The sequence below is a fragment of the Lacerta agilis genome, chromosome 5 (genome assembly GCF_009819535.1).
Source record: "Lacerta agilis isolate rLacAgi1 chromosome 5, rLacAgi1.pri, whole genome shotgun sequence".
Taxonomy (NCBI): domain Eukaryota; kingdom Metazoa; phylum Chordata; class Lepidosauria; order Squamata; family Lacertidae; genus Lacerta; species Lacerta agilis.
Window position 1 is genome coordinate 50,413,830 of NC_046316.1, and position 18,709 is coordinate 50,432,538.

At 40.3% G+C, this 18,709-nt stretch overlaps 1 protein-coding gene across 1 annotated transcript in view; it reads left to right on the forward strand.

Moving 5' to 3' along the window:
* SORCS1 (sortilin related VPS10 domain containing receptor 1) overlaps nt 1–18,709 on the forward strand; it is a 340,603-nt gene that overhangs the window by 236,235 nt on the left and 85,659 nt on the right. Inside the window, 1 exon segment of the mRNA XM_033149720.1 lies at nt 3,790–3,863. Coding sequence (XP_033005611.1) covers nt 3,790–3,863 — 74 coding nt within the window.

The following is an 18,709-nucleotide window of genomic DNA, read 5'->3' on the forward strand; positions in this document are numbered from 1 at the left end:
GATAACCAGGAGTCCCTCCTAAAAAATGTGGGATGGGACTTAGGGATACTGCTGTGGGTGGACAGAACCACCCAGAAACAGACACACCCTCTCCAATACCCTCTGGATAAGCTTTGCAGGGGCACAGGGGGCTGTATGGGGAGTAAGAAATGGGGAACTTGACTTCTATGAACTTCCTTCTAGATAGTTGCACTGAATCAGGAGTGGGGAACATGCAAATCTCCAGAGGTTCCTGGACTACAACTCCCATTATTTTTGTGCATTGGTCATGCTGGCTAGGACCGATGGGGTTTGGAATCCAATAACATTGGGGTGGTCATAGGTTCCCCACTCCTGCCCTAAGTACTGACTTAACTGAAATATTCCAGACAGGTGGCAAATAATCTGTAGCCTTTAACTCCACTATCAGGTTTTCTCGCTGCAACAACTGCATGTTGTGTGTGGTTGTCTGTAGATAAATTTTGATGCATGAACACTTGTTTGAATGTGAGGGCTCCATGAAAACTTGTGCAACCTCAGCATGCAAGTAAGTGGTTCTGCATGTGAATTTCTCTGCAAACAACTGTGTGCACACATTCTTGTTGCAGGAAGAAGACTCAATGCTGTGGATAAGGGATAAAAGCACAACAACTTCCCAGAGTCAACATGGATATGCCCTATTTGAGAGTAACATGTAAATAGGACTTAGGGCAACCCAGGATGCTATAGGTTTACTAAAACCAAAAAGCACATCCTACGCCTTCCTATTTTAGGAATTCCGTACCCATACTTGCTTCTTGACCTATGTAACCTGTTGCATATACACAGATAGGCATATAGACCAGACTTATACTTGACTGTACCATGCATTATACTGGTACTTTTTTCTTCTGTACACATCCACAGCACAGAAAATGTACATCTTTTTCAGACCTCACCTTCCCTACCTTATTTTGAGTACAGTGTGCCAATAAATCATGCATAAATCCCATGGAAATAAATGGGGCTTGTGCAAGATCTTATACAGATCGCATTCACACACACACACCCAATTCATTATATATAAAATGTGCTGGAGGATTGTGTCCTTTGATCGATAACTTTCCCAGCAGACAACACATCATGTCTTCATTCTGTACAGCTCATGAATAGTAAATGTTAAATAATAGTCGTCTATAGTGCTCATGGAGAGCAGAGTGTGCCGCATGCCAAGTGGGGACACAATTTACAGTCACTGAGAATCCAGGCCATATGTCTATCTGAAATACAAGTTTCTCCATAATATAGGAAAGAGAGTAGAAAAGAAAGAAATAAGACTATTCCCCAAGGAACAGGGAGATATGACCCTGACTTTTTATTCAGTTTCTGCTTGGTCAGAAATTCATTTTCTGTCCTTGGACAAGAATGAAAAGAAACTGATGATGATATCAAAATGTTGCTGTCTGCCAAAAAGAAAAAAGAAACATTTTCCACCAAATTGTAAGTGTTTTTAGCATCTGGTAAGCACATTATACAGTTTGATGCAACAATGGGGATTTATCAATATTTAGGCTCCGGGTGGGGGAAAAGATTGTGTGAGGAGGAAGGATTTACATGAGCAAATATGTTGTATTAAGTAAAAGCTTCTAACAACAACTACAAAAGCAGCACTTCTGCCTATCAAGCAGCAATAGAATGGAACGGGAAAGCAAAAAAGATGTCAGTGTCCATTTTGGTGGAACAAAAGTCTAATTGACATCACTGTTTCTTGCTTCCAGTCCACCTGTTCTCTCCCAATCCATAATGGCACTTCCCACATAGCAAACATCTGACAAAGCCCCCCAATTGAGAACACTATATTTAATTTACCTGGGTTGTTAGTTCAAGCCATATTTGTGATGCTTCAGTACTTACTAGATATAGCTTGACATGCCGCATTTTGTTTCATGGCCAATCCATTTATGTGAGTTATAGGCTTAAAAACGCCTAGCTTGAGTGACATTTATATTTTGTGATGAATGGCATGTTTGTTGGTAACTCTCCTACCAAAATCTCACAAGGAAAAATAGCAGACAAGTCCTACGGCCAAGATGAGGTCTAGAAACATGTCCATTGCTAACCTTTGCTTTCTCAATGTTACTTACACTTCCCCTCCAAAAGGTCTCTTACACTGTGTGTGTGTGAATGAGATCAGATGATCAGATCCATCCCACAGCAAGTACTCCAAAGAAGGGGAAGGAATCTGTTGCTACTGTATGTGCTATCTGTATATTGGAGGGTATATGAGAGAGAGAGAGAGCCTCCTGATGTATATTTTGCTCTAGAAGGCTTAGTTTGGCCAGAATCAAGTATACACTTTCAGAGTTAATGCTAAATACATTGCTTTTGTCCCAGTTTTTTAGACTTGCCAACCCATGTACTATCTGAATTCATAGGGGCACATAGATTGCCAGATGTGGAATATATTGACATTATTTTCAGCTCTCCTACGCCACCACTAGGTCTAGGTGCAAAAGACAAGCACTGTTAAACAATCGGCAGTCAGAAATGATTGCAAATTATCTACAAATCGAATCAGAAGATCTCAGTCTATTATCTCCACACCCCTGTCACTATCTTGTGACTTTATTTTTGGTGGTAATTGTGGTAGACAACCAGAGCTACATTCTGCTTGTTTTAACATTGCTATATTTTTGCATGTTTTATTTCCAGCATATTGTTTTGTCTTGTCTTTTTGTTTTGTATTTGATATCTGATTTAAAAGTTAAATAAAATAAGTTGACTAAATAAACTGAAGTCAAAGGGACTTTAGATGTTGGCATGACTGTGCCCCAACACTGCTGGTTAGCCAGACTTCACTTTCACTCTGCCAAGCTTATTTTCATTGTGTGTTTTTACAGGGTAATGTGTAGAAATAAATAAGTCTCTTCTCCTTCCTGCCTAATTGCAGCAGACTTTCATCTCCTAACCAGCAAATGAGAAGCAAAAAAACCCCCCTGAAATCCTATAGTAGTTCACAGTCAACCTGATCCAACTAGAAAAATGAAATACCCTCTATTATTTATGGGTCAATATTCAGGGAAATGTTTTTGCAACATCTTAGTTTCTCCCAGGCACTCTCATGAATATGATGAGAAGTTTTGAGTATTTCTTCCCAGCCTGTATTTTCTGCTACTTTTACCAGATACAAACTAAGATCAGGATCTCCAGACTTTACACATGTGACGAAGTTGTAGATTTGCCATTGTGACAACATTATGAATTAGAGTGCAGTAATTATACATTCGTTACCATTGCCTACCACCTCTTCTGCATCCTGTGTTTCAGGTGAAGGGTATGTTGAGATTTCTTTTCTTTTGGTTACATACTTAGCAGATGTGACAAGAGAGAACATGTCAAATGAGCTCACTCTCTGCTATAGCCTAGAATCCATTCTCAAAAACAGAAGCAAATATAGCAAGGGTATTCCCTGGATAAATAGTGTCTAATATAGTTCACAGGTTTGGGATTCACTTCAGTGAGATTAATCTCCACCTTTGTTTGCCTTGCCCTCACTGCCTGTGTTTTCTCAGCTATGACAGCAAAGTATTCAGTACTGTCATTATCAGCTGTCACAACTGAGAAACCACTGAGGAGTGACAGTAACCTCAGCTGTGGTATGATCTCTTGATGAAGAAGAGAGGAAACTTGATAAAAGAAGACGGCTCACAAAACTAACCTGATGAGGTGTAATTTTCTCTCTATTCAACATTTATTGTCATACTGTCAATGTCCAATTAAACGAAGTCACTGGCAGAAGAATAATTGATTTTATTTTATTTTATTTTTTAGTTATACAGTTCAGTGGAATTTGGAAGAAGATGGCTACTACTCCAGGAAAACGTAACACCAAACAGATTCTACTGGTAAGAGGCAAGCTATTTGATATCACACAGCTCCCAGAAAGCCACCTCTTCAGTGTTGGGTGATCCTTTTGAGGATTGGCAGGGTAATTTGATCAGTTTAATTTGTGGGTTTTGAGGTTTTGTGGTAAGGTCTTGAAATATTCTTAAAAATGAATATAACATTTAGTCTCCAGTATTGTATTGTATTGTACATTAGTGTAGTTCTCTTTACACCAATATTCATTTTTGAAGTCCCACAGCCATTTTCCTACATGCCCTCTGATGATCACATGCACGCTTGTAGGCCATTCTCATTGAATTCAAAAACACTTCACATCTGGGCGAATTATTATTCATTATTATTGTATTTAATCTTGCTCTTCCTCCAAGGAATTCAGGGTGGAGTCCATCCATTTGGTTTTCACAAGCTCTCTGTAAATAGGTTAGGCTGAGAGATTGTGATAGCCCAATGCAGGCAGTGAACTATGTAGCTAAGTGGGAATTTGAGCCCTCCCCAACCCTAGTTTGACACATTTTCACTACACTAGACTGAATCTTGCTGGTTGGTAAACATGGCTAGAACTGAACTGACAATATATGCAGAGCTTTTGAATAATTCATTGTCATGATCACAAAACCGTTCCATGCTAGCTTGTAGCTACTGTAACACAAGTACTAAGATGGGAGAGAAACAAGGCTGGGTGATGAAACCTTAGGAAAGACACCCTCTTTTTCTCCCACACAGGAAGGTATATCTCTTCTATGATTGAACCTGACATGTTGGCATCCTCTACACAACATCTGTCCCTTTAAAATTATGGTTTATTCATATGTACTTCCCCCCTCTGACTTTATTGATAATTCTAACCTATAAATTAAGCAATTAAAATCCATACCATTATTCTAGCTGAGATTTCTTTAAGTTGCTTATATTCCTGCTATAAATTGTATTGGGTCTTTCAGAAGCTCTTACGATGAATATAGCTAGCTTGGAAAGTCCCTTTGCCAGGCCAGAAGGGCAGAACTTTATATGGATAAACTTACTTCCAAGTTGTTAAAATCAGATTCCCCGCACTCTTAGAGTGAATAAGAGGTATCTTCAGAGCATTTGGTACTTCTTAGTAATACTCTAGATAGTTGGCAAGATCAAAACTATATTTTTTGACTATCAAGCCATATAGTTTAACTGCCTTTTGACCCAGCCATTGCCCTCATTTAATTATCCCTTTAGCACTTTGGCTTATGAATACATGTCCATCTCAAAGCTTCTGTAGAGAAATCGGAAAAAATATTACTGTTATGGAAGCTATTGTCATATTATTGCTGGATTCCTCCCCCCTCCTGAAAATACTTATTTAAATGGTGTGGATGTGTGAAATATTCACTGAAAATTTGTTTTCAAGTTCCAGTAGAAATCAATATCTTCATAAAAAAACAAAGAAAAGTAACAGTCCATTCCATATAGTGCCCTGAAATTTCGACTTCAACCTATTATATGAATTTCACCTATAGTTATTATTAAGAATTGGCTAGAGCTCTCTTCTTCACTGAAATGTCCCATTTGAAACACAATTTTTCTTTATATGTGAACTTTCAGACAATATGTGGTTAACAGATTATTCCAGAAATTTTCATGGGAAAAAGATAAAGTAACCATAAGGCCAGATTGTGTAAGCAAGAAAAGAAGTCATTTGCTTAGGGATTCAGGGAGGGGAGACAGTTTGTGGTCCAGATGGTTCAGTGCTATAAAAATGACAAACCTTGAATGTCATATTTCATGCGGTGAGTGGAGGAGCATTCTGTAAATGGGAAGAGACAGAGAGATGGATGGGAAAGCAAATGGACATGAGGTCAGTGCAAGGAAGTCGTGAATCCATTGAGACGTGGAGGATGACATGTAGAAGTGAATGTGAGGCCAATAGAATGACTGTGTTGGGGGTGGAGGTCGGCTTCGTATGGCCCTGCTTCGCAAGGCTAGAAATTGTGACATTGGGATACAGAATACTTACGGAATCCATGATACTTATTGATGCTAACTACTTGCAATGTATTAGAAATGACTATATTGAACAAAACTATTTTGATTTATATTTATCTCAGGGGTAGAGCTACACATTACACCCAAGAACAAACTGCAGGTGCAAATGGAAACCCTGTTCTTTTTCACTCCTGCATTGTGGAAGGTTACTTATCGCTAGCTCTCCAACACATGTGTTTCCCTGCCCCTAGTTCATCTTATTGGCTGCCACTGATGCGGTTGAGGAAACAGTTGGCATGATGCAAACAAGCTTCCCTGGTTCACACAATGAATGCTCCCCATGTGATTGCATGGATGCTGCTGTTATGTGAGAAGCATCCCACAGAAGCACGATAAAGAGACGTGCAAATACTCATTTGTCTATCATTCTCAGTTATTAAAAAATAGCCTCTAAGCAACCATCAAGCAAGCTTTTGAAAACTGTAAGATTTCTTTTTTTAAAAAAAGGAAAAAAGAAAGAAATTGACCTCCCCACCCCTGCCCTTTAGACCATCTGTATGCTACAAATGACTAATTTAGGCTAATATGGACAGGCAGGCTCATTATAAAAAACACAGTCTTATTTGTAGGTGCTGGCTACATGAGTAAATCTATGACTGAGTACCTTTTAAAACATTGATCCATTTTGATGGACTGGGCTTTGATGTGTGTATTCAGGTAGAAGAAGCCAAGCAAGATAGTGTGGAGTCCAGCATAGTATTTATCAGCAATTCAGACCTTTTCATCCCTATGGGCATCTGCTGGAGGCTGATGTAGAACTTGCCAATCAAAGTGACACTACAACAGCCCATCTGGGAAAATCATCTGGTTGAGAGAACACACACACACACACACACACACACACACACGGCAGAGGAGTGGAACAGCTCAGGAAAAATAATGATTAAAAATGGATACATCTCATAGCTTATCCATAGAGCAAGGATGCGCTGGCTGGCAGCTTCTCTGGAGCTCTGTGCAACTGGAAGTTAATGAAGCATTTTTATTTTCAAATGGATTTTGGAGTTGGAAGGAAGTCTGGGTCAAGGTTAGCGCCTCAAGGGTAAGGGCTGATGTTCTACTGCTGATAGCTTTGAAGAGGCTGGTCTCTGAGGAGTTGGGGATAGATGGCCTACTGCCATACAGAGGCGGGTGAACGGCGCTTTTAGGTGCCAGAGTGCCTGCACAACAAAATGTTTGAATTTTCTGTAATTAAAAGATGACGCTGCCAGCACAACCGAAGGGGACTTTATATCTAAATGAACCAAGGCAGTGGTCCAGGCCTCCGGCATCTTGTGTGAGCAAGCCATAGCTGTTTGTGTAACATCTCTGCCTCCTGATGTGACCAGAGAAGCATATGCTCCATTTGGCATGTTGTTCTCCATTGGGATCCCAAAGTTATTGCATTGTATTTAGCAAAAAGTTCTTGTTAAAAACTCCTCCACTTCTTTTGCTACTGGGATATTCATCCTACTGCAGGGTGCCATTTTGAAACTCTTACTGAATTCTGATTTTACCTTCATGGAAATCGTGTCCTCCATCACGGAGAGCATGTGTTGCGGTGAGGTCACCCAAACTGCCCTGCTGTTGCTGGGGTGGGTATGATTAGATGGCCTCAATGCCTGATTGGTCGCCCCTCGGTTGCTGGGGAAGAAATTTGGCTTAGGGAGCTAGTGATTGGAAACTGAGGGGCTATTTATATCCCTGCACGTGTCGTTGAGCTTCCTCTTTTCGCTTCATGCACAGGATCACCTGCCCCCCTCCCTATATCTAGGGGCTAATTGACCTTGCTATGCCTGTCATGGAGTCATCTGCTTTGGAGCAGGGGCCTGGTAGGAATTTTGCCATAGGCTGATTGGCTGGTGCTTTTTGGTTTTTGCCTACTGCGTAGCAAATCATCACAACTTTGTAAGGTTGGCGGTTAGGCATTGGTTCAAATGGTTGGTGGAGGGGGTGTGGTTAGCTGTGCCTGCCCCTCCAAGTTGCTGCATTAAAGGAATCCAGGGGCTCGCTTTGCTCTTGTCCGAACCCCTGTCAAGGTGCTAGGGCCATGCCAGAGCCCTTAGGAGCATTTGGGGGTGAGGTTAGAGTCCGGTGTTCAGCTCAGACTTCCCCCAGACTGTTTTCCCTTATTGACATCTGCCGGAGTCCAGGCGTCAGTGCTGCCCTGCCAAGGTCAGGTGCAGCTAGTTGGGAACCAATGCCTAAGCAATCACTCATATGTTGTAATCAATAAAGTTGTGGCCAAAATTATGCCAAAAACCTTAAACCATAATTCTGTGTCTACACAGTGGATGCTCGGGCTGCGAACGCGATCCGTGCGAGAGGCACATTCACAACCCGCAGCGCTGCATCTGCATGCACACAGGTTGCGATTCGGCGCTTCTGCACATGTGCGAAGTGCCGAACCTGGAATTAACCATTCTGGTATTTCCAGGTTCGGCGCAGTGCGCAACCCAAAAACGCACAACGTGAAGCGGCTGTAACCTGAGGTATGACTGTGTTGTGAATTATTTCAAGGGTGGTTTGGGAACCTTAACACGCAAATAGCTGGCCTATCCCAATTTCCATAGATGGTGAAATTTGCAGATAAAATCACAAAGAGAATGACTGCATCGTATATTCCTAGCTGTTGTTTGTGATTAGGTTCATAGAAAGGAGAAAGAACATCATCACCCCGCCCATAAGCATCATTAGTCATAAACATGCACATATTGAGCACCTGTGAATCTCTACAGAGAGTTTTGCCCACCCGAGCCTGAAGTTATTGCATTCCTCTTCCATGTGGAGACAAAAAAAATGGTAAAACTCACCCACTAGCTAAGATGAAGATGTATAATGAGGATAAGTAAATGGTTGAGAGGAAGTGAATGGAAAAATGACCCTCCGTGGATTTCAGAAGTGGAGTGGTTCTTCCACCTTCCTTTGCTTATTATCCAAGATATTCACCACCTGGCTCTTTTTCCTGACTCAGGTCTGTCCCTGAAGCAGCACCATGCAGGATCAATGGCTCTTATCAGTGGAGGCACTGATCCTGCATGGTGCAGAGTGCTCCTTTGCAAGTGGGCATCACACCCTGGAAATGAGCACCCTACAGAATTTTCCCGCTCCCTGGTCTTCGTAGAGAATATGGGGGGGGGGGGAGATGTAACTTCTCTCCCCCACCCTACAGCCATATGTTGTTGTTGTTTTTAACAAAATAAATATTGCCCTGCCCCACAACTTAGATCTTTCCCATGCAAATGACACTGTGGGAAAGATCCTGCCCATGTGGTTGTAGTATCCATAGACAGCCAGCTGAGGGTATAAGGGTACCTGTGTTAATGTCACAAATGTGCCTGGAAGCAGAATAGGCTGTGGTTTAGTCCATGGGAAGCCGGAAGTAGATACAATCCCATCTGTAATATTGGGATAATAACTCTAGCCTACTTTACAAGGTTGCTGTACGAATTATGAAAATAATAATAATGCAATGTATATAAAATGGGTTGGGGACTTTTGTAAAAGTGCTAAATAGGTAGAACTACGGGTAGGTATTACTGGTGCTGTTACTATTTTGACTACAAATAGGAGCCCATAGCAAAATATAGCACAAATGCCAAGAATTGATGAAGCTATAACTAGCTCAGCAAACGTGGGGAATAATTTCAAGTCCCGTTTAAACACTGACCTCTAGGACTGCTGAATGCATGGAAACAAGTGAAGCATTACATGCTCATTGCAAAAGAAAAACAGTAGTTCTAAACCAAAATGTTCAACGTTAAAATGTTAAGAACGTTTCCAAAATTGCCTTTGCCTACCTCAGTTTCTTTTCCTGTATCCTGAAATTCTACATAGGGACTCGAATTTCCAAAAAACCCAAAGCACAAGATGTCTTCATAGTGCATTTGCAGGATGTCAGCCTTTCACCTTTCAGCTCCCAAACATTTGACAACCCAAAATATAAATAAATTGCAGCTGTCAGCTATATGTAAATGATAAAGTTTAGTTCCTACAACTGCTTAGGAATGAAATGTGACTCTTATTGATCCAAACTTTCAGTGAATAATTACCTTGCTGAAAAAACTGTTGTAATGATGAAATACCAGGTGCTGATGATCTTTATTGCCTGTTTGATTATGTGTCTTTAGAGCAAAGAAAAGCTTGACTCACTGGCACTTCCCTTCCATTGCTGTCTATGAGTTATAGACTTTTTCACACTCGTAAAAATAAATATAATAGGTGGAAGACTCTACCTGACATGATCTTTATTGAATTTCTTGGGCAAAGGAAATAAGTGATATGAAAAGGGAGCCCAGTTTTTGAGAAATACAGCCAGAGTCTTGGAAAAAAGGAGAACAGGAAGCAACAACAAATCTGCTTAGAAATGAAGAGCACAGTTTTGATTAGAGTAAGTCTTAAAGAACAAATAGGTTTAAGCTGCCCATTAATAAAGCTGCACTGGAGATCATGGCAGTGCATAAATATTAGGAGCGCAGTTTTTAAATAGTCTTGCCAGGATGGTAGTGACAAAATAAACCCCCCAAAAATCTTATTAGTTTTTAAACAAGAGCTTGATAAACTTGAGCAGTGGTACATGAAGATTTGTTGATGTAGTAGCCTACTGAGAATGTAAAAACTAAGTTGCAGGCTGTGGCCTGGACTTCTCATTTGTTTTCCCCTCCAGGATTATCTCTATTAATGTTGCATGTTTTATCTACTGTGACCAAGCAGCTACATTCGGTGCTTACTTCTCTATTGCAAAGGTTGCTTTGTTGCGAAGGCTATAATATTTTGCTGCTGCAGGACTATTACACTATTTTTGCTGCTGGAGTAGGGTTGCCATATTTCAAAGAGTGCAAATCCAGACAGAAAGGTTGTTGAACTTTTTTGGGGAAACCAAAGTTGTTGAGCTTTTTTGGCAAAAGCACGGAAGAAATTGCTGTTTTTCAGCCGACATGGGCTCTGCCATACGTCTGGACTTTCCCAGACATTTGTACTGATTTCCACCTGGTTATGTCCTGGTTTGGCATCTGTGTATCCCAATTCCTGGTGACTTTATTTACAGTGAGTGTTTAACACCTATAAATTTAGGCACTCTATCAACAGCAGCAATAGTAAACTTACATTGGAATGTGTTTATGGCAGTGAAAATTCCCAGGGACAGAACACTTTTCAGGGGAGAAAAAAAGAGAGATGGTCTCAAAGATGAGAGGTGGTGGGGAAAATCTGCTGTGGATTTTATTTATTTATATTTTTTATAGAGAAAAATTAGGGGATTTTAGTTCAGTCCTGGTATTAAAAACAGATTATTTCACTGATGTAGAAATACATGTATTTTTACATATCTTATTCCTCATAATAGGCATGCATATCTCAGCCAACCAATATTTATGAACCAGTTACTTTTTATGTGTTCCCTTTCAAAGTTAAAGAATTTCCAGAGGAATGACCCTGCTAGCCTTTTGCAGCACATCAAAGAGTCTTGCTGCAAAGAGTCCCCATGATGTTTTCCATTGATTTTTAAAATTGACAAGAAGCAGCAGAATAAGACTGGAATTCTACTCTCCTTACTTGGAAATAAGCCCCATTGAATTCAGTGGAGTTTACTTCCGAGTAGACAAGGTTAGTATTGCATAGAGTCTGCTTCTATCAGCAAAACCACTTACACAAAGTAAAAAAGAGTTGAGGGAAAAAATAAAAGCAGTGAATGACCTGATGGGACAGCTGCAATTATAAATCAATGAAAATGTAAATAATGTGCATTACAGAGTGATTTATGTATAATGCTGCATGTTAGGAAAACAACAGACAAAACTTTTGTTGTAGAGAACTAAAGCAAAAAGCATTCCTAGGAAGAGTCTGTGCTCTGATGAGGGGTTAAGGGGGGGGCAGAAGGAAGTCCATCTGACAAGCTCTTCTGACATCCTTACTTATAAGTGTGGATCATTCTTTGTGTGGGTGTGTGGTGGTATTCAGTAATGAGTGTAAGGCATACTCTTCACCAGCGGTGGAGGAAGCTGCTTGGGCGCCTGGGGTGCCGCACCCAGGGGCAGAGCAAACCACCCATGGGGCGGGGCGAACCACAGGGCCTCCGAAGTCTGTCTGCCTCCTCCCACTCAGCCACCCTACAACTGGGGGGGAGGAGGCAGCGGGCGGACCATTGGGGCAGCATGGAGCCTGCAGTGAATGCTACCCAGCATTTTGTCACCCCCCCTTAATGGTGACACCCGGGTTGGACCGCACCCACCACACACCCCTTCCTCCACCCTTGCTCTTCACGTGTTCAGAAGCACATTTCCTAACATGGGCTCAACCATGGAATTATAAACCATGGTATGGATTCCAGAATCTATCCCAGATGAGCACATGTGAAGCTGTGGGCAGGGCACTATATTCCCCCATGTGGGTTGACCAAACTTTGCTTTGCTTCTTTTGCCTCTTCACACTAGCAGAATGGTGTAGATGTGGGTGGAAGGGAGTTCTTTGTTTCCTAATAGTAGAATGTAGTTTGCAGGGAAGAATGACATAGCCAATAAGTGTTGGGCCTTATTAGCCATAAGCAAGATAATGAGAAAGTAGGATTGAATGGAAATATATTGCATAGCCAAAGGAAGAAAGGAGTTATGCAGTGCTAGCATGAGCTGAATGCATCGGTGCAAGGTAAGTTTGCAAGAAGCTTGAAATGTACCTGGCAAAATGTTAGTTTCCAGGGCATAAATTGTCCTAAACTGAGGCGTGTATATTCTGTGCTGCTATTCTTTGGCTCTGATGTCCTGTTTGATTATGCTTTTGAGATACAGAAGGCTGTTCCTCACAGCTGGAGGTAGGACTAGCTGCTCACTCTCAATATTGCATTTCTCTGATTCTGAGATAAAGCTTACCAGTTAGTTCAACACATCACACTAGTTGCTCTTGACACTTATTTTCTGAAATAAAAGAAGAAATGGGCATGGATCTATTTCTAAAAAAAAAAAAACCACTGTCTCCATTACATACTCATATAAAACAAAATAACCGTTGTACTTTTATTTCTGGGCCTCGACATAAATTCTTTTGAAGCTTTGAAGCCCTTATGGTGACTTGAAATGTTTGAAAGTGATTAAAATTTTAGGAAGCAACTTTGTAATAGAAGCTTTTGAGGGGGTCTTGCATTTTTCATAGCATTATAACCATTTTCTGCAAAGGTGGCCAGGAACATCAGTTTGCTATTCCCATTGGAATGACTCTGTCTTGAAATTCCACCCCCTGCCTCCACCAGTCTCTAACTCTCCCACCATTTGCTTTAAAATTCCAGCCAAACAATTCCATAAGTAAAACATGAAAGCCATAAGTAAAACATACAGTATATGTCACAGTGTAAATCTACATTAGGTATTTCTGCTAGTGGACTGGAGACCCTAGAAACAATGGTGTGTACTCATGATAAAGACTGACAGTAAAAAAAAATGGTGAAGAAAAAATATGGCTATGTTTGAGCTATAAATCATGCACGAACAGTTTCACACCCAGGTTATGAAGTTTTGGTGAGCAGAACTTTAGATGTATGCAATAACTGTAATCTTGATCTTGAAGATTTTTAAAAAACTCATTTCCTACAATTCGACAGTTTAAGGCAAAGTATATCTTGAGCTGTTTACGTTCTTAACCATGCTTCTATGCCTGGATAACTTTTCAGATTATTGCCTTTTACTCACGAAGTAAAGTTTATTCATTTGGAAATGAGATGACCTACTTTATAATTATTTCTTTTTATTTATTAAATTTGTATACCACCCTATACCCACGGGTCTCAGGGTGGTTCATAGGATAAAATCACAATATAAAAACACAAAATACATAATCAAAATAAAAACAAAAATAACCCAATAACCACCACCCCCAAACACATTTTAAAGGGGCATTTAAAAGATTATAGTTTTCTCTTGAGTAGGCAGAGCATGTTGCACACAGCTTGAGTTTGGGCCAATTGTTATGTCTCAGGGTAACTTTGAGGATAAAATATAGGAGTATTATAATTATTATTTTTATTAATAACATTTTATTAAATTTCCATACCGCCCTTCATTTGAAGATCACAAGAAAGCTTACAATATAAAAACATAAAAATATACATCATAATAACAAAAACAAAACTCTACAAACACAGTTTTAAAGGCCTGAGCGAAGAGGAATGTATTGGCTTGGATATATAATAAAGGTACCAGGTGAGCTTCCTTGGAGAGAGCACATCCACTGCAACATCTAGCAGATGTAAAGTAGAAGTAGAGCTGTGTGGCACCAGCATATTGCTGACAATGTAGTCCAAAATGCCAGATGACCCCACTCAGTGGTTTGAACCCTGAGCAACCCCTCATTGAAGCTTCCATGGGGCCAAAGAGCACTCCTCAAACATCACCCTCTGGAAATAGAACCAAGTAGAACCAGAAACACCACAAAACTACCCACCTCTAACTAGAACTAAAGGATACCATGGTTGATGGTATTGAAAGCCACTGAGAGGTCAAAGAGAATTAACAGCGACACATTTTCACTGTGTCTCTCCCAACAGTGGTACTCCAAGCAGTTTCTGTGTCATAAATGGGCTTAAACCTCTATGGAAATGGATCTAGAAACTCAATTTCCTCCAAGAGTCCCAAGAGTAGGCAAGGGCCACCCCCCCTCTCTCAAGGAGGCATTAATGCCTGGCCCAACTATCTGTCCCCTCCCTGCTAGTTTGTTTGTGTTTTTCAGCCAAGAGGAGCAACGGTCCAGAGTGCAAGTGGTCGCCCTGACAAATCCAAGCACCTTGTCCACATCCTCAAATCTTACTAACTGAAGCTCATCCAACATAACAGAGGTGCCCTGGACACCTCTCGAGAGTCATCTGCTGTACCATGTACCAAGCATTGGTTATCATTAATGTATTAATGTACTAATAACCATCTAAGCCACTAAGTCTCAAGGTGATTTGCACATCAAATAACTAAAAGATAAAAACACGAAAACAACAAAGACATTTAAAACAAGGGTAAAAACCCTAACAAGTGGACACTCGTGACCAAGGCCCATTTACCCATCTGGGAAAGCCTGTCGGAACAAACATCTCTTCAGTTGTTTCCAGAAAGTGCAGCAGCGAGCTTCTCTCCTATCTTGATAGGAGTGTAATTCTACAGAACAGGGGTGGCCATGCTTCAATGGCCTTCCCTGCTCAGCTTACAAAAGATTAAAAAAAAAAAAAAAACATAAAACATTTTACATTCTTCTTCCTGGCAGGGCTCTAAAACACAGGCCTACAATTAGGTTTCACCAAATTCAATTGAAGTGGAGGGTGTGGGGGCAGACATTCTGAAGACTGAATGTGGTCAATGCACAGTTAATTCAACTTTCCTAGATATAACACAGCCATGAAGCTTACTATTGATCTTGACTAAGTCACCATTTATTGGACTAAATTTTGTTATATACCAGTATTTGTTATGAGAATAAAACAGGATATACCCATGTGTGCCATCCTGAGTTCCATAGTAGACCAATGTCAAAAATAAAAAGTTACTTTAATTTGGAAATGAATTTCTTTCTTTCTTTCAAAAATATTGCATCTGGTAAATTTACACAACTATTTCCCCTATATTATGGTGATTTTGGATACCTTGCAACTGAAATTGAATGCGAGAAAATGATATTATTTTATTATTTTGTCCTGCTGTTAGCTGCCTTCAGTAGTTTTATAATGGAAAGGTGGGATGCAAGCATTTTTAATGAATAAATGGAAGGATCCACATTGCTGCAGTTTTGGAATGCTTTGCACAAGACTGTCCAAGGACGAGTGCAATAGGAAAACTGTTTTTGTGAATCTAAACTTCAAGGTGCAGCTCTTTTAGGGTACGGATAATATATCACCCAAGGTCTTTCTTGGTTATGGGAGGGAATAGCTTGCTCTGCTTCCACCTGAAAGAATCTCCTTCAGTTCACAACTTGGCACTGTATTGCCTTGGTAGATTTGAATACAAATCACGTCCTCCTCTGTCACGGTTCTTTATTTCTTCAGTGCTTCCTCTGTTATCTGCATCAGGACATTATGTGACTTTACAGCATTTATTAAGTAATACCGTCAACTGCTCTAAAGAGAGACAAAATGCCACCTGAAAGATAAACCAGTGACTTTTCAAAGTCTCTGAAAAGGGAAACATCTAAGGGGACAGGATTTGGTTTATGTTTTGTGGTTCCAGCTTTACTTAACAGATATAACTTGCATGTAAATTGATTAATAACCTGCTTCTCCGCCATGATTTGATAGTCTTTTGAAAACACACATGCACACAACCATATAATAATATTAAAGTGTCAGACTAAATCCATTGCTGATTTAACACCTTTCTTTGAATGGTGGATTGTATATATTCATTTTGACCCTGCTGTACGTAGACAGTGAGCCATATTCTAGTTTGAGTTAAAGGGAGGTTTTAGTCAGCCAAATTCTCCGAGTTAGCACCACATACATGAAGTCACCATTTATTGCTTGCAGAATCCAGAAATGAAAACCCCTTGCAGACCAACTTGTAGGCGAAAGGAAAGGCTTCACAGTGCCAGACTCCCCTCCCAACATAAGTGTTTTCATTTCAGAAATGAGCCAATGCACATATTCTCATGTGCACCTGCTTTGCATCCAAATCAGAACCAGAAGAAATCAGGAGTGCTTCTTAGCTGCCTTGAAACAAAGAGGGAGGCGAATTATTTGTTTGCACTGTATAATCTGGTTTTTTTGGGGGGGGGGCGTTGCGCCTTTCCGATGCCTAACTTTGTAACAGATTTTGGCTGCCTCTGGAGTCTTTTCCCAATAAGAAAGATGCCAAGAAGGGAGACTGACAGCAAGCCAGCATTGTAATTGGCAAGTCTCTCTGTCCGTGGAATAATGCCTGAAGTGCCTAAAACTCCTGGACCTATTTGTCTCCAAAGTTTGGCAGGCTTCATCCCCATCTGAAGCAGCTATCATATCTTCAAATTTCACCTCATACAGTGAAATTTATTGGGTTTTCCTCCAGCAATCTCGAAGCAGCCCTTTCCTGTGGGGATGGCTACCCTTTTCAGATGCTCTCCTCCCCGTATTTGGGAAACATCAATAGTAGCATGCTTCTGACATTTACTGAAAACACACCAGGTTTGAAAAAGACCCTGCTCTGATAACAGTTTCTAAAAAGATAAAATCTGGACCAGATCAAACAACAACAACAACTGATCATAATATCCAGGGAAGCTCCTATAACTTCTGAACCTGGGGTAGCTCAGTCAGTGGAGCATGTGATTCTTAATCTCAGGGTGGTCGGTTTGAGCCCCACATTGGGCAAAAATATTCCTGCATTTCAGGGTGTTAGACTAAATGGCTTTCATGGTTCCTTCTAACTTTACAGGTGATATTTGCACCTGCTAAGGGACAGCTGGTTTAATATAATCAAAACTTGCTTTGGTTGAAGCAGCTACCAAGTGGATCAGAATATCCTGAATTGACCTGTAGAGATTCGTGCCATTTGTAGCTCAACATATTCTGCCAACATCTTCGTGATGCTGCCTGCCCATGTCTAGTATCTCAAGCCTTTAAAAAAACCCACCTCCACAGGCTTTTAAAATCTTGATGAAAGGAACACAGCAAGCATAGGACTATGAGAATTTGCACAGTATTTTTAAAACATACTTTCTTTTTTTGGAAAAAGCAAATTTTAAAGTTCATGGAGCTACCCATCAGAGATTTGGTAGAATTAATCATTTCTTTAAGGCTTAATATCTCCAACTGCCAGGTCCAGTGCTTTTTTTCTTTAAAAAAAATGTTTAGGGGTACTCTCATTTTCCTACTCATATTGATATACTGCCCCTCAATGAGGCCAAACTTATATTCACAAAATGTTTAGGGGTATGCGTAACCCTGCACCCCCACCCCCCACCCCAGAAAATAAGCACTGGTCAGGTCTGTGTGAAGAAACAGAAAAGTTAGGGCCATTTTAGTTTCGTAATGTCAATGGGGTTTCCAGAGATTTGTATTTTCTGAATTTTCATCCAGATTCAAATATGGGGTAGGTCAGAGTGGTCCAGACTGGATCAGGTCCAATTTGGATTTACAAATTGGGGGCACAAATCAGATCAGGGGGTTAATGCACAGCCTAGCATCCATCTCACAAAATGTGCATTGAAAGCTCTACCATAGGATAGCAATATATCTACTCCCTTGATAATATGGCTGTCAAATATACAGTTTCTACCATAAAAAATGAACGTTTATTTAGAGAAAGAAAGGGCAGCACTGATTTATAAGAAATATGCCCTATCTTCCAGAGTTGAACCAAACAAAATTATTTCTCGACTTAGGGGTTAACCATGAAAGCACTAGTTAGTGAATCACCTTGCTTAGTCACATAATTTATGTACTGTATTTTTACAAGTGTATTTGAATAAAATCTGGCTGGTGTGAAAAGGTCTGAAATTACTTTTCTGTGCTATCCATTTAAACAAAACAGTTACTATTATTAATCTCCTCAGAATATTACCCATATTTGTTTGCTCTAACATGTATTTTAACGATTTTGTTAAATAATGGTATAACACCTACATGATTAATTCAACTAAAACCTTTGAGTCAGTCCAAATCTTTCACTGGTTTATAAATCAAATATCATTTAAAAAGAATACATTTTGAAAGCCCTGAGCCAATGTGTCTAATGGCTTTCAGTGCCTAAACCACATTGCTTCTGATTCTGCCACAACTGAGGGCTCATTTACACTTCCACTTGTCCCATGCAAACACACACAAAGAAAAATATCAACAGGGGGAAAGCTCCAATTAGTGGCCATTTTGGGTTCCTTGAATTAGCCATTGGTCGGTCTATATCTATCTATCTAT